At 36.6% G+C, this 11,864-nt stretch overlaps 1 protein-coding gene across 11 annotated transcripts in view; it reads right to left on the bottom strand.

Annotated features, from left to right (window-relative positions):
- Positions 1 to 1,037: 1,037 nt before the first annotated feature.
- Positions 1,038 to 11,864, bottom strand: part of znf423 (zinc finger protein 423) — a 403,580-nt gene continuing 392,753 nt past the window's right edge. For all 11 annotated transcript variants that reach the window (XM_072279610.1, XM_072279606.1, XM_072279608.1 and 8 more), the window contains one exon: positions 1,038 to 1,671. In XM_072279610.1, the coding sequence (XP_072135711.1) occupies positions 1,642 to 1,671 (30 nt within the window). In that variant the 3' untranslated portion in view covers positions 1,038 to 1,641. The remainder of the gene's footprint in view (positions 1,672 to 11,864) is intronic.

The following is an 11,864-nucleotide window of genomic DNA, read 5'->3' as shown; positions in this document are numbered from 1 at the left end:
GGTAGAGGAATGTTACGTTCTAAGTAGCATACAAATTATAATTTGAATTATTCTGTAATTCATTAATTGATCATATATATTCCAATTATATTTTTCATCCTATAGCTATTCAGCTCTGAAAGTGTGCATCATATGCTCACTGAAAATCAGGAAAGAAAGCTAAATAGTTTACTTTTCCATAACTTAAACTTCTATTTCTAAGTCAGTTAACTAGAAATACAAATTTCAACTAGTGCACGGAAAACATTCAGAATAATATACAAAAAGCTCATCTGTACCTTACTCTACCATCTCAAATTTAACACTTCCTCTTCCTTTACTCCAAAAGTGCTTCAGACTTAAACAATACAGCCTGTGAATAAAGGAAACGAGGTTTCTGTGTGCCATTACCAGAGAAAATTGGAGACAATTTTGACCTCAACATCACTGAAGACTTCTGGAATGAATTAGAAAATATGAGGGAGCTTTGGGACAGTGCAAACAAAAGTGGAGTCATATTACCCTGGTAGTGTGTAAGGGATGTAGAATGCTGTCAGTTATCAAAGTTGAGAGAAATTAAGTGGCTTATCATCAATGTGTAGAGTCATAGAGCAACACAACATGGAAATGGGCCCTTCAGCCCATCTAATTGGTGCCAAAGTGTTGTTCTGCCTCGTCCCATCTTCCCGCACTAAGCCCATGGTCCTCCATAGCCTTTCACACATGTACCCATACAAACTTCTCTTAAGTGTTGCAATTGTACTCGTGCGGTCTCTGCATGCTTCATACAAATACTGCGTTAAGAGAAATGCTTTGCATCACTAATTCTTATGAAAGAGCGCCAAAATAAAATATGAATTCTGTTTCGCTCTTCACAGATTCCACCATTTTCTGTTTGTATTGCGGATTTCCTGCATTTACAGTATTGTGATTTTGTAACATGTTGCAATATGTATTGTTATTTTAATCATCTCTAAACTGGATATGATAATGCTTGCATCTGGATATAGATAAGAAATACCATGTGCAATTTCACTCTGATACAAACAGAAATTAAGTGCGTGGTTTCCCTTTATTATACTGTCCTAGTTATTGCAATCAGGTAAATCACATTTTAGAAGCAAACACCACCCAGTTTCACCGTAATCATTGATTTTCTTTACATAGTTTCTCATTGTACTGTGAACTGGTCAATCCAAATTAAAACATTCTTCTTTGACAAAAAAAAGAGAAAAAAAATATTCCAACAATGGCAAACTAGCACATCACAGTTATCACAACTGGCTAATTCTGCATTTAAAAGCAAGTATTAACAAAATACATCTAGTTATCTTGACACCTATTAGCTCACTACATTAAGCAACAAAGGACAACAGCAACAAAGCTGATGTTTCTAACACACTATAACTCTGATTAGAAGCAAAAGCTGTGAATTCACTAGTTTAAAGGCAGGACAGAAAAATACTGAGCATAGAATACTTTTAATCTGTTACATTAATATTCATTTCAAACTGCTTATAATAGCAGTGCCTCATGGCCAAATCATTAGTTTTACATCTGGGTTTCAAATGACACTTTGATTGGATGTAATGTTCAAAAGTTCTCTCCCACTGTGTCTCTGTCGAGTCTTCTGCAGAGAATATGTCTCGCAGTGCTGACACCTCACTGTGCGTGCTGACTCATCATGTGGTTCTGGAAAGACAAAAAAAACCCATAAGGGATAAATAACATGTGTCCATATCCACCCCGGGTTCACTGCAGATAACTTGAGAACTTGAACAATTTAGCTTTATGACACAAAGCAACTATTAGCTGAATGCAAAGCCATTTCCATTAGCTTGACAAGTACAAGATTAAATTCAACAATAAATCCATACAAGGGCCTGACACAGATACCTTCATTCTGTTGTATGAGGACAATAAATATTACTGTTAAAATCATGAGGCAAAATGCTGACTTAACATATGATGTTATCGCAAACTGTCACAATTGGTTGAGATATAGTGCTGCTTAAAACATTAAGCAGTGAGTGATGAAACTGGAGATACTGGAGATAAAATCTATTTTAATGCCAATAATTGATTTGTTTGACATGTGAAAGAAACATAATTGATACTTCTGTGCAGTGTATTGCTTGTGAAGGGGAGATTAAGGCTTTAGACTGGATATAACTCATCAAAATATTGTTTATAATGTCAAAAAGGAGAAATAACCATTTTAGTATTTTCATCTTTAATACAATTGTGACAATATTCAGCAAATTCTGTTTTTCCACCAGAAGAGGGAAGCAAAATACCTGTGCTTTAAAACAAAACAGGTTGGCTTTCCTTACTTTAAATATCTGGTTTAAGAATCACAATATTCTCTATTGCTTTTCTGTTCTGTTCAATTTCTTGTAATAAAGCTAACTTTGGCTCAAGAATATTGTCTTCCAGTATTTATATAACTTGTAGAGAGGGTTAATATTCTTTTGTAGAGAGGGTTAATATTCTCCAAATTCATCTTCACAAATTCAGGTAAAAATGCTGGCTGAACACTCAGACCTCACCTTTTGCACTTTAATACAATACAGTATTGTAATCTGGTCTCAGGACACAAATTAATGACATTGAGTACAGTTAATTCCCCTGTTATTACTGCTTTGTTACACTGGGCTGCATACATAGGCAAAAAAAATTGTATAAATGCAGAGAGTGATCCTCAAACTGAAAAATAAGAAACTGAGAAGACAAATGATTCCACAGAATATCTGCTCAGACTTTAAGCCATGATGTATCAGAATCAGTGGCAGGAGACCTCAGGTGAGTACTTTTAAAAACACCACTGGCTTGATATTCAAGATTCACAAAATTTATGTTGTGAAATTGAGGTTGCATTTTCGGCTCAGCCTAGCCTCCAAGCACCCACATGAGAAGGATATCTAGTGTAAATGTTCAGTTTTATGCAAGTTTTCTGTCATATAGCTGCTGTGAATGACACATTATTTCTAAATTAATTTCAAGAAATTGAGTAATGTTCTTGATTGCCAAAGAACAATTGTCCATTTCACAAAATAAAATCATATCATCTTTCAATTAACCTGCAGTATTACTTGTACTTATTCAACGGTGTAACCTAATCCTGTTGATCCAGTAAAATACACATTAAAATGACAATTCTAGATATATTGGAAGTTACTTGAGAATTGATTAGAGGATTACCTCTTTACACGCTAGGCTGGCATTTTTAAGTATTCAACTGCTTACCCATAAAAAGTACATGTTATTTAAGTGCCTATTGTATCCAACATAATCCAAGGGCCCCTGGATTATGTTGGATACAATAGACACTTAAATAACATGTGGTTTAATAACTTACCAACCTATAAATGTGGCCAGATCTTCAAATTGTGGATCTTCTTGTAAGATGGTGCCAGTGGCATTCTGTGGGCTATGTATTTATTATTATTGTTATTATTATTAATTTCTTTTTGTACTTGCACAGTTTGTTTTCTTTTGCACTCTGATTCTACGTGATCCTTCATTGATTCTATCTTGGTTATTGGATTTATTGTGTATGGCCACCAGAAAATAAATCTCAAAGTTGTATAAGGTGACATGTATGTACTTCGATAATTAATTTACTTTGCACTTTGAGGATTAACAGCAATTGCAAATTTTCATTCTCTACAATTATTAGTGAGGCTATTTGGAAACTTGAAGCATGAAACACGATTGTTTGTTGCAAGGACTCCAGTTAAGTTTTTGTTTTTTTTTAAAAGAAGAAACTGATACTGATGTTGACAAATCGCTCAGGAAGTCATTTTCAGTTTTCCAAAATTATTATGTGATGGACTAGATATTCTGAAAAAAAGTTGTTATATTTTGTTATGTTTTAATGAAATTGAACCAAGCTATTACTCTTAAATATATGAAGACATATTTACCTTTAGATGTTTCTAAAACTTGAATTCACAGGAAGGCAGACATCATATTCAGGTGTATATAGGATGTGTTTAAGTGGAAAGTAAAGAAGAGCAAAACACCAAACTGGAACAAATTTTTTTGTAGTGTGAGACATTGGAATTGGAGTCAACAATTGAGCTTATATTTGACATTCTACGCAGTTACTTTTCACTATGTACGTTGAATAGAATGAGGTCTTTCTTAACCTGTATAATGTTAAAAGCTGATCAATATTAAACACAAGCTAGCACTGATATGCTCAGATTCACATTATTAAGCATTTATTCTGGATTTAATACAAATCCAAGTGCATTTTGTATAGTAAAATAGGGATTTCTTAATTGTAAGATTGGAGCAAATCCAATTCTGCCTTTATAACATACTCACACCAGTTCAGATACTATTAGACCAACAGGGCTTTAGGAGGCCCAACAATAAACCCTTTGTTGACTGCTGTTGTGAATAGTACTTTTTCACATTTGCCTAATATTTTCCTGTACTTCTGATGAATATTCGAATATAGGAAAACAGGGATTAAAAATTCTATTGTCATTGTTTTGTTAAAGACTTTAACCCCAAAAAAGGAATATCACCAGGTATAAGTGAAGTCCTGCTGACACACAAGTGTCAGGAAAGGCAATGGAGCAATTCCTTAACTTAAGACCATAAGGCCATGAGATATAGGGGCAGACTTTAGCCATTTTCTTCATCGTGTCATTTCACCACAGCTGACCCATTTCCCTCTCAGCCCCAATCTCTTGTCTTCTCCCTGTAACCTTTCATGCCCTGATTAATCAAGAATCTATTAGACTCTGCTTTAAATACACCCAAGGACCGTGGCCTCCACAACCATCTGTGGCAATAAATTCGACAGATTCACAACTCTCTAGCTAAAGAAATTCCTCTTCATCTCTATTTTAAGTGGACGTCCCTCTATTCTGTGCTGTCTGATCCTACTCCCCCTTCACATCCACTCTACTGAGGCCTTCCAACATTCAGTGAGATCGCCCCATGTTCTTCTGAATTCCAGGGACTACAGGTCCAGAGCCATCAATCGGTTCTCAAATGGTAACCCTTTCATTCCCATAATCATTCTTGTGAATGTCCTCTGAACCCTCTCCACATCATTTCTTAAATAAGGGGCTCAAAACTGCCCACAATACTCCAACTGAGGCCTTACCATAAAGCCTCAACAATATATCCTTGCTTTTATTTTCACGAAATGAATCCTAACATTACATTTGCCTCCCTCACCATTGACTCAACCTGCAAATTAACCTTTAGGGAATCCTGCGCGAGGACTTCCAAGTCCTCTTGCACCTCAGATTTTTGAATTTTCTCTCCATTTAGAAAACAGTCTACATTTTTGTTCCTTCTACCGAGGTGCATGACCATACACTTCGCGACAATGTATTCCATCAGCCATTTCTTTGCCCATTGTCCTAAACTGTCGAAGTACTTATGCAGCCTCTCTGCTTCCTCAACACCACCAGCCCCTCCACCTATCTTCGCATCGTCCACAAACTTTACCATAAAGCTGTCAATTTCCGTCATCCAAATCAATGACCATAATATAAAAAGCAGCCAATCACAAAAGGCTCCCTTTATTTCCACTCTTTGCCTCCTGCCAAACCGCCAATGTTTTATCCATGCCAGTATCATTCCTATAATACCATGGGCTTTTAACTTGTTAAGCAGCCTCATGAGTGGCACCTTGTCAAAGGCCTTCTGAAAATCCAAGTACGTAACATTCACTGATTCTCCTTTGTCTATCATGCTTGTTATTTTTTTCAAACAATTCCAACAGATCTGCCAGGCAAGATTTTCCCTTGAGGAAACCATGCAGACTACAGCCTATTTTATCATGTGCCTCCAAGTACCCTGAAACCATATCCTTAGCAATCGATTCCAAGATCTCCCCAACCACTAAGGTTAGACTAACTGGCCTATAGTGTCCTTTCTTCTACTCCCTCCCTTCTTGAAGACTGGAGTGACACTTACAATTTTCCTGTCCTCCGGAACCATGCCAGAATCAACTGGTTCTTGAAAGATCATTACTAATACCTCAACAATCGCTTCAGCCACCTCTTTCAGAACCCTGTGTGTAGACCATCTGGTCCAGGTGATTTATCTACATAGTTTCCTAGGCACCTTCTCCCAAGCATGGCAACGTCACTACTTCTGCCCCCTGACACCCTTGAACTTCTGGCACACTGCTAGTGTCTTCCACAGTGAAGGCTGGTGCAAAATACTTATTCAGTTCGTCCACCATTTCCTTGACCCCCATTACTACCAATCCAGCATCATTTTCTAGCAGTCCGATATCTACTCTCGCCTCTCTTTTACTCTTTATAACGTTCAGAAATACATACAGAATGTCACATATCTCATTCTTTTTACACAGGATAGCTGCAAGCACGTTTAAGAATCATTTATAAATTCAAGCATCTGGTCTCTGTTTTCTATATAAAAAGCTAATGGCTGGAATCTTTATACGGTATACAAGAGTATGAAATACAAAATAATAACCAGGTAGACAGAAGACAACAAAATACAGCTTTGAATACCAAATAAGGATAGATACTTTCATTAGTTTACTCTCAATACACAAGTCATTTGAAATGGTAACATTCAACACTTACTTAATCCTTCCTACATAAACATAATAATTATATCAGTTTAAGTAATTCTACAAAATAAGAATTCAAGATGGTATAATAATCCACTAATTCTACTAATAACAACATATATAACACTGGTTGTCATAAACAAACTTCCAGGAAACGAAAGATCTACAGAGATGATTAGATTGTTCCTTGTCCCCATGGCAAACCCACCACCTTGGAAGCCAGCCAGTTTGGGGAGCTGCAGCTGTGCACTCTCTCCTGCTGCCTGACCCGGTTTTCCTTGTACTGCACTGTACAGAGACAGATGTGTGAGGCACATCACTACCCCATCTATCCCAGTACCTGACAGTGGGCAAACACAGCATCCTGTGGGACAAGTCACAAAACCTTTCTTTAAAAAAATAGATAAATGCTATTTTGGGCCAAAATCCTCAGGATAGCTTCTTCAAGCGATAATGGGTGACATCAGTATTTGAAAACCAAAATTAAAAGCTCTCTAAATAGGGTTACTGTTAATACACTGGGATTAATGTCATATATTAAAGAAAAAATTGCTTCAGATGACAAATGAATTTCTTTTCTAAATTTTATTTAATTTTTAAAATTAATTATTAGAAATTGAATTTTCCCGGTTTTCACCCAGTTGTATATTCAAAAGTAAATAAGGTATTCAAAGTTTTTATCATATTTTCAGTATGATCTCAGAACTTGGCTACACATTACATTGCACTTATGGGGTGTCAACTTAGAGATTCATAGCCTGCCTTTCTCTAAGCAAAGAATTTTCAACCTTGGTCAAGCCATCGGGTTACACCTATTTTCTGCACCTTCCCAGCATTCCGAAACAAAACACAAAAAGCAAATTGTTCTCACATAATTCCTTGTGGCAACTGCTAATTTGCACAGTTACATTCCAGGCACTCACAGAATGCCCATTCAGTTAGTTAAGAAAACTAGAATGTAGAAAAAAAATAGAAGAAAACATTTAAAATTAAAAAAGCATAATTATTTTAAAAACAATTTTACTGCAGCTTCAATACTAGACACTTTAATCTGGAACTGGATGGATATGTTCAGCTATTTATAGTACAATGCAAAAGTTTTAGACAACCTAGATTTTTTATATAAATTTTGTTTTAGATGCTTATTGTTTTGCCTTCTGTATTAGTGTGCTAGTCAAAAAAAGCCAATTTTAGATTTCTAAATATACATTTTCCAAAAAAACTATACGTTACAGAGAAATAAAAAAGTAACATATTAAATAATAGACCACTTTTAAAATAAAAAACCTAATTACTTTGTAGGTGTACATTGTAGCCCAGTGTATGATTTTAAAAAAACAGGTGCTGATGATCAATGACATGAGTCTAATGAACAAAACTGATTAAATGAAACAGAAATGAGTGTAAAGGAATCAAAATGGGTGAAAGACAGCCAAACTAAAAAGTGAGAGTGTGACAGTTTAACCTTCAAATCATCAATTCCTACACCATGGCATGAGTGAGCATAGCAACAAGACACAAAATGGTCATCCTTCATCAGTAAGGTCTCTTCCAAGCAGAAATTTCGCAGCAGACAGGAATTTCAAGATGTGCAGTCTGAGCTGCAGAAAGAAATGGGCAAGGTTGAGAACCAGAAACGCAATAGTCAGCCACAGAAACTACCTGCAGCAGACAAGAGATACATTATATTGATGTTCCTTATAAATCGGAATTATTCCAATACTGCTATCAGCTCTGAACTCACAGAAACTACTGGAATACAAGTACATCCCTCCACAGTCTAGAGAAGTCTTGTCAGAAGTGGTCTTCTTGGAAAAGTTGTTACCAAAAAGCCATTCCTCTGAAATGGAAACAAAGCCAAGAGACTTACCTACGCACAAAAGCAAAGACTGAGGTGCTGAACAATGGCAGCAAGTGCTCTGGACTGACGAGTTAAAATTTGACATTTTTGGCTCAAACAAGCAGTTCGTTCGTCGAAGAGCTGGAGAGTGTTGCATGGATGAGTGTTTGCAGCCAACAGTGAAACATGGCGGAGGTTCCCTGCAGTTTTACGGCTGCTTTTCTGCAAATGGTGTTGGTGATCTGGTCAGAATGAATGGAATCCTCAATGCTGAGAAGTACAAGCAGATTGTCATCTATTACACAATACCATCACTGAGATATCTGGTCGGTCCCAACTTCATTCTGCAGTAGGACAATGACCCCAAACAGACAGCCAAGGTCATAAAGAACTATCTTCAAGTGAAAAGAAGAACAGGGAGTTCTGCAACAGATTGTATGGCCTCCATAGAGCCCTGGTTTCAACATCATTGAGGCTGTCTGGGATTACCTGGAGAGACAGAAGCAAATGAGACAGCCAAAGTCTGCAGAAGAACTGAGGCAAATTCTCCAAGTTGCTTGGAACAACCTACCAGTCGATTTTCTTATAAAACCGCATGACTGTGTACTAAAGAGAATTGATAGTTTTAGAGGCAAAGGATGGTCACACCAAATATTCATTTGATTTAGTTTTTTTTATTGTTTTCTGCTCTTTATAGTTTTTTTTGATATTTGGAAACTTTTCATTGATTTTGAAATGATCCGCTTTACAGATTTTTTAACATTTGTCGAAGAATTTTGCACAGTACTGTGAATATTTTTTTTACTATGATTGTTATTGTAATATAGGCAAACATGGCAGCCAATATGTTGAAAGCAAGTTCCCACAAACATCAACAGCACAAAATTGTTTAGGGCTACCTGGAATCATACATTTTTTGACAAGAAACCGGTTACACAACCATCATTTGGCCCAAACACAAGTAAAAATACAGAAACACAAAGGATTTTGCAGATGCTGGAAATCCAGAGCAACACTCACCAAATGCTGAAGGAATCAGAATCAGGTTTAATATCACCGACATATGTTGTGAAATTTGTTAACTTAGCAGCAGCGGTACAATGAAATACGTGATAAATATAGAAAAAAAGCTGAATTACAGTAAATATATATACACACACATATATGTGCACATTTTAAATAGTTATGTTAAAATAAGTACAGTAGTGCAAAAGGAAAATAAATAAAAAGTAGGAAGGTAGTGTTTATGGGTTCAAAGCCTGTTTTGAAATCGGATGGCAGAGGGGGAGAAGCTATTCCAGAATCGCTGAGTATGTGCCTTCAGGCCCCTGCACCTCGTTCTTGACAGTAACAATGAGAAGAACTAAGCAGGTCAGACAGTATCTATGGAGGGGAATAAACAATCCATGTTTCCGGATCGGCTGTTTATTCCCCTCAAAGCTGCTGCCTAATCTGCTGAGTTCCTCCAGCACTGTGTGTCTTGAAAAGAATACATAAGTCCTGATTCAATGTTTGTTCAAATGTAAGCACGCTATGCAAATAGCTACTATTTTATTACTATATAGACCTTCACACATTAGATGCTGGTATTAAAATACAATGCTTGGAACAGTGGCTAAAGCGGGAGCCACGTCTGACCATGATGTTGCATTGGAAAACCTTTAATGCCACTGCATTAGATTGTTTGCTTTTAGACTGCAATATTGAACTGCTGTTCAAAAACAATGATGTCCTCTGAAGGACGTTGGCATTAATAGGTGTTGGGCAAAACAAAGATTATTAAAAATTTACATGAACGTACCACTTCTTCAACATAACACTTTACGGTTTTGGGGGAAATGATGTAATGCGGTGACAGCTGTGTGGATAGGTCCTTGTGCCAGAAATTGATGTTTTATCAGTTACTGCAGTACAGAGCTGGATTTGTGCCACATCCAAATGATATGTTAATATGATCTACTGCACTTTTCACCACTGACATATTACAGAGTTATTCCCTTTTTATTAATCCTGCTTTTTTTAAACAAGTAGCGAGGTTAAATCAATATCAACTGTTTTTCTTTGAAAAATGAGTTCTGTTGAAAATGCTGTTCATAAAACATTTAGAATTTAATGTTCTTTTTAACATTCAAAAATCATATTTTACATGCTTTAAATATATCTGATGTAGATTCAGAAGAGAGAAATAGTAACAGTTAAAGACATCTAATTTCAGTTTTATGCTAATTGCTTTCATTGCATGACTATTCTTTCTCTAATTACTTCAGGATCTTTTCTCTTTTTCAAGTTAGTATAATGTATAACAATAAGATAAACTGTCTTAATTGCCACTATTGTTCTCCAAAGAATAATAGATATACTTCTTAATTCAGGCCTTATCAAGTCAAACATTTAGATGTGCTCTTTGAGCAAAAACAGCTTGAATTTGTATAGAGCAACACACAAAATGCTGGGGAACTTAGCAGGTCAGGCAGCATCTATGAAAATGAATAAACAGTCGACATTTCGGGCTGAGACCCCCCATCTGGACTGGAAAGGGGGAATACGCCAGAATAAAAAAAATCAGACAGGCAAGAAGGTAACAGGTTAAACCAGGTGTGTGGGAAAAGTAAAGGGTTAAAGAAGAAGGAATCTGATAGAAAAGGAGAGTGGACCATAGGAGAAAGGAAAAAAGGAGGGGCACCAGGAGGAGGTGATAGGCAGATGAGAAAAGGTAAGAGGCCAGAGTAGGGAAAAAAAGAGGGGGGGAAAAAAAGCAAAAAAAATTGTTGTAAAGTGAAAATGATGCTCATGCCATCAGGTTGGATTGCTACCTAGACAGAATATGAGGTGTTGCTCCTCCACCCTGAGGGTGGCCTCATCGTGGCAAAAGAGGAAGCCATAGGCCAACATGACAAAATGGGAATGGGGATAGGAATTAAAATGATTGGCCACTAGAAAATTTTAATTCCTATCCCCATTTGGCAGATGGAGTGGAGGTGTTCAACAAAGCATCTACAGAATCTCTTGAAATTCAAAATCTCTTTGAATTTCTGTATCATCTTTAATGGAGGAAAATAGATGAAGACATCTTCCAACACTGAGTCAAAGATAAACCTACAAGGTGAGGTAAGTAAAACAAATTTTTACAAGGGGCCTTAAATTGACAGAAGTTGAGCAGAAATTTGGAAAGGAGACTCTATTGTTTCAGGCAGAAGATATGTTGTGCAAAAGCTATCTGGAAAAAGCAGTGGAGAGGTTTGGGCAGCAAGGTGCTGAGATGGGAAATAAGGTTATTTAGAGATCAAAATAAAGGAATGATGATTTTAATAAGCAGAAAGTGAAGAGTGAGTTACACTGTAGTCAACAGAGTTTCATATAAGTTTACACAGTTTGAAGGATGGAAGGCCACCACAGAGAGTTTTGCAAAAATTGTTTGGGTTGCTTAAAGTACATTAAGGGTTGTTAGAAGGACAGCCTTGGTCCTCTCAT

The sequence above is a fragment of the Mobula birostris genome, chromosome 15 (assembly GCF_030028105.1).
Source record: "Mobula birostris isolate sMobBir1 chromosome 15, sMobBir1.hap1, whole genome shotgun sequence".
NCBI lineage: Eukaryota > Metazoa > Chordata > Chondrichthyes > Myliobatiformes > Myliobatidae > Mobula > Mobula birostris.
The sequence above is the reverse complement of the archived record's forward strand: the minus strand, read 5'-3'. Positions and strand labels throughout refer to the sequence as shown.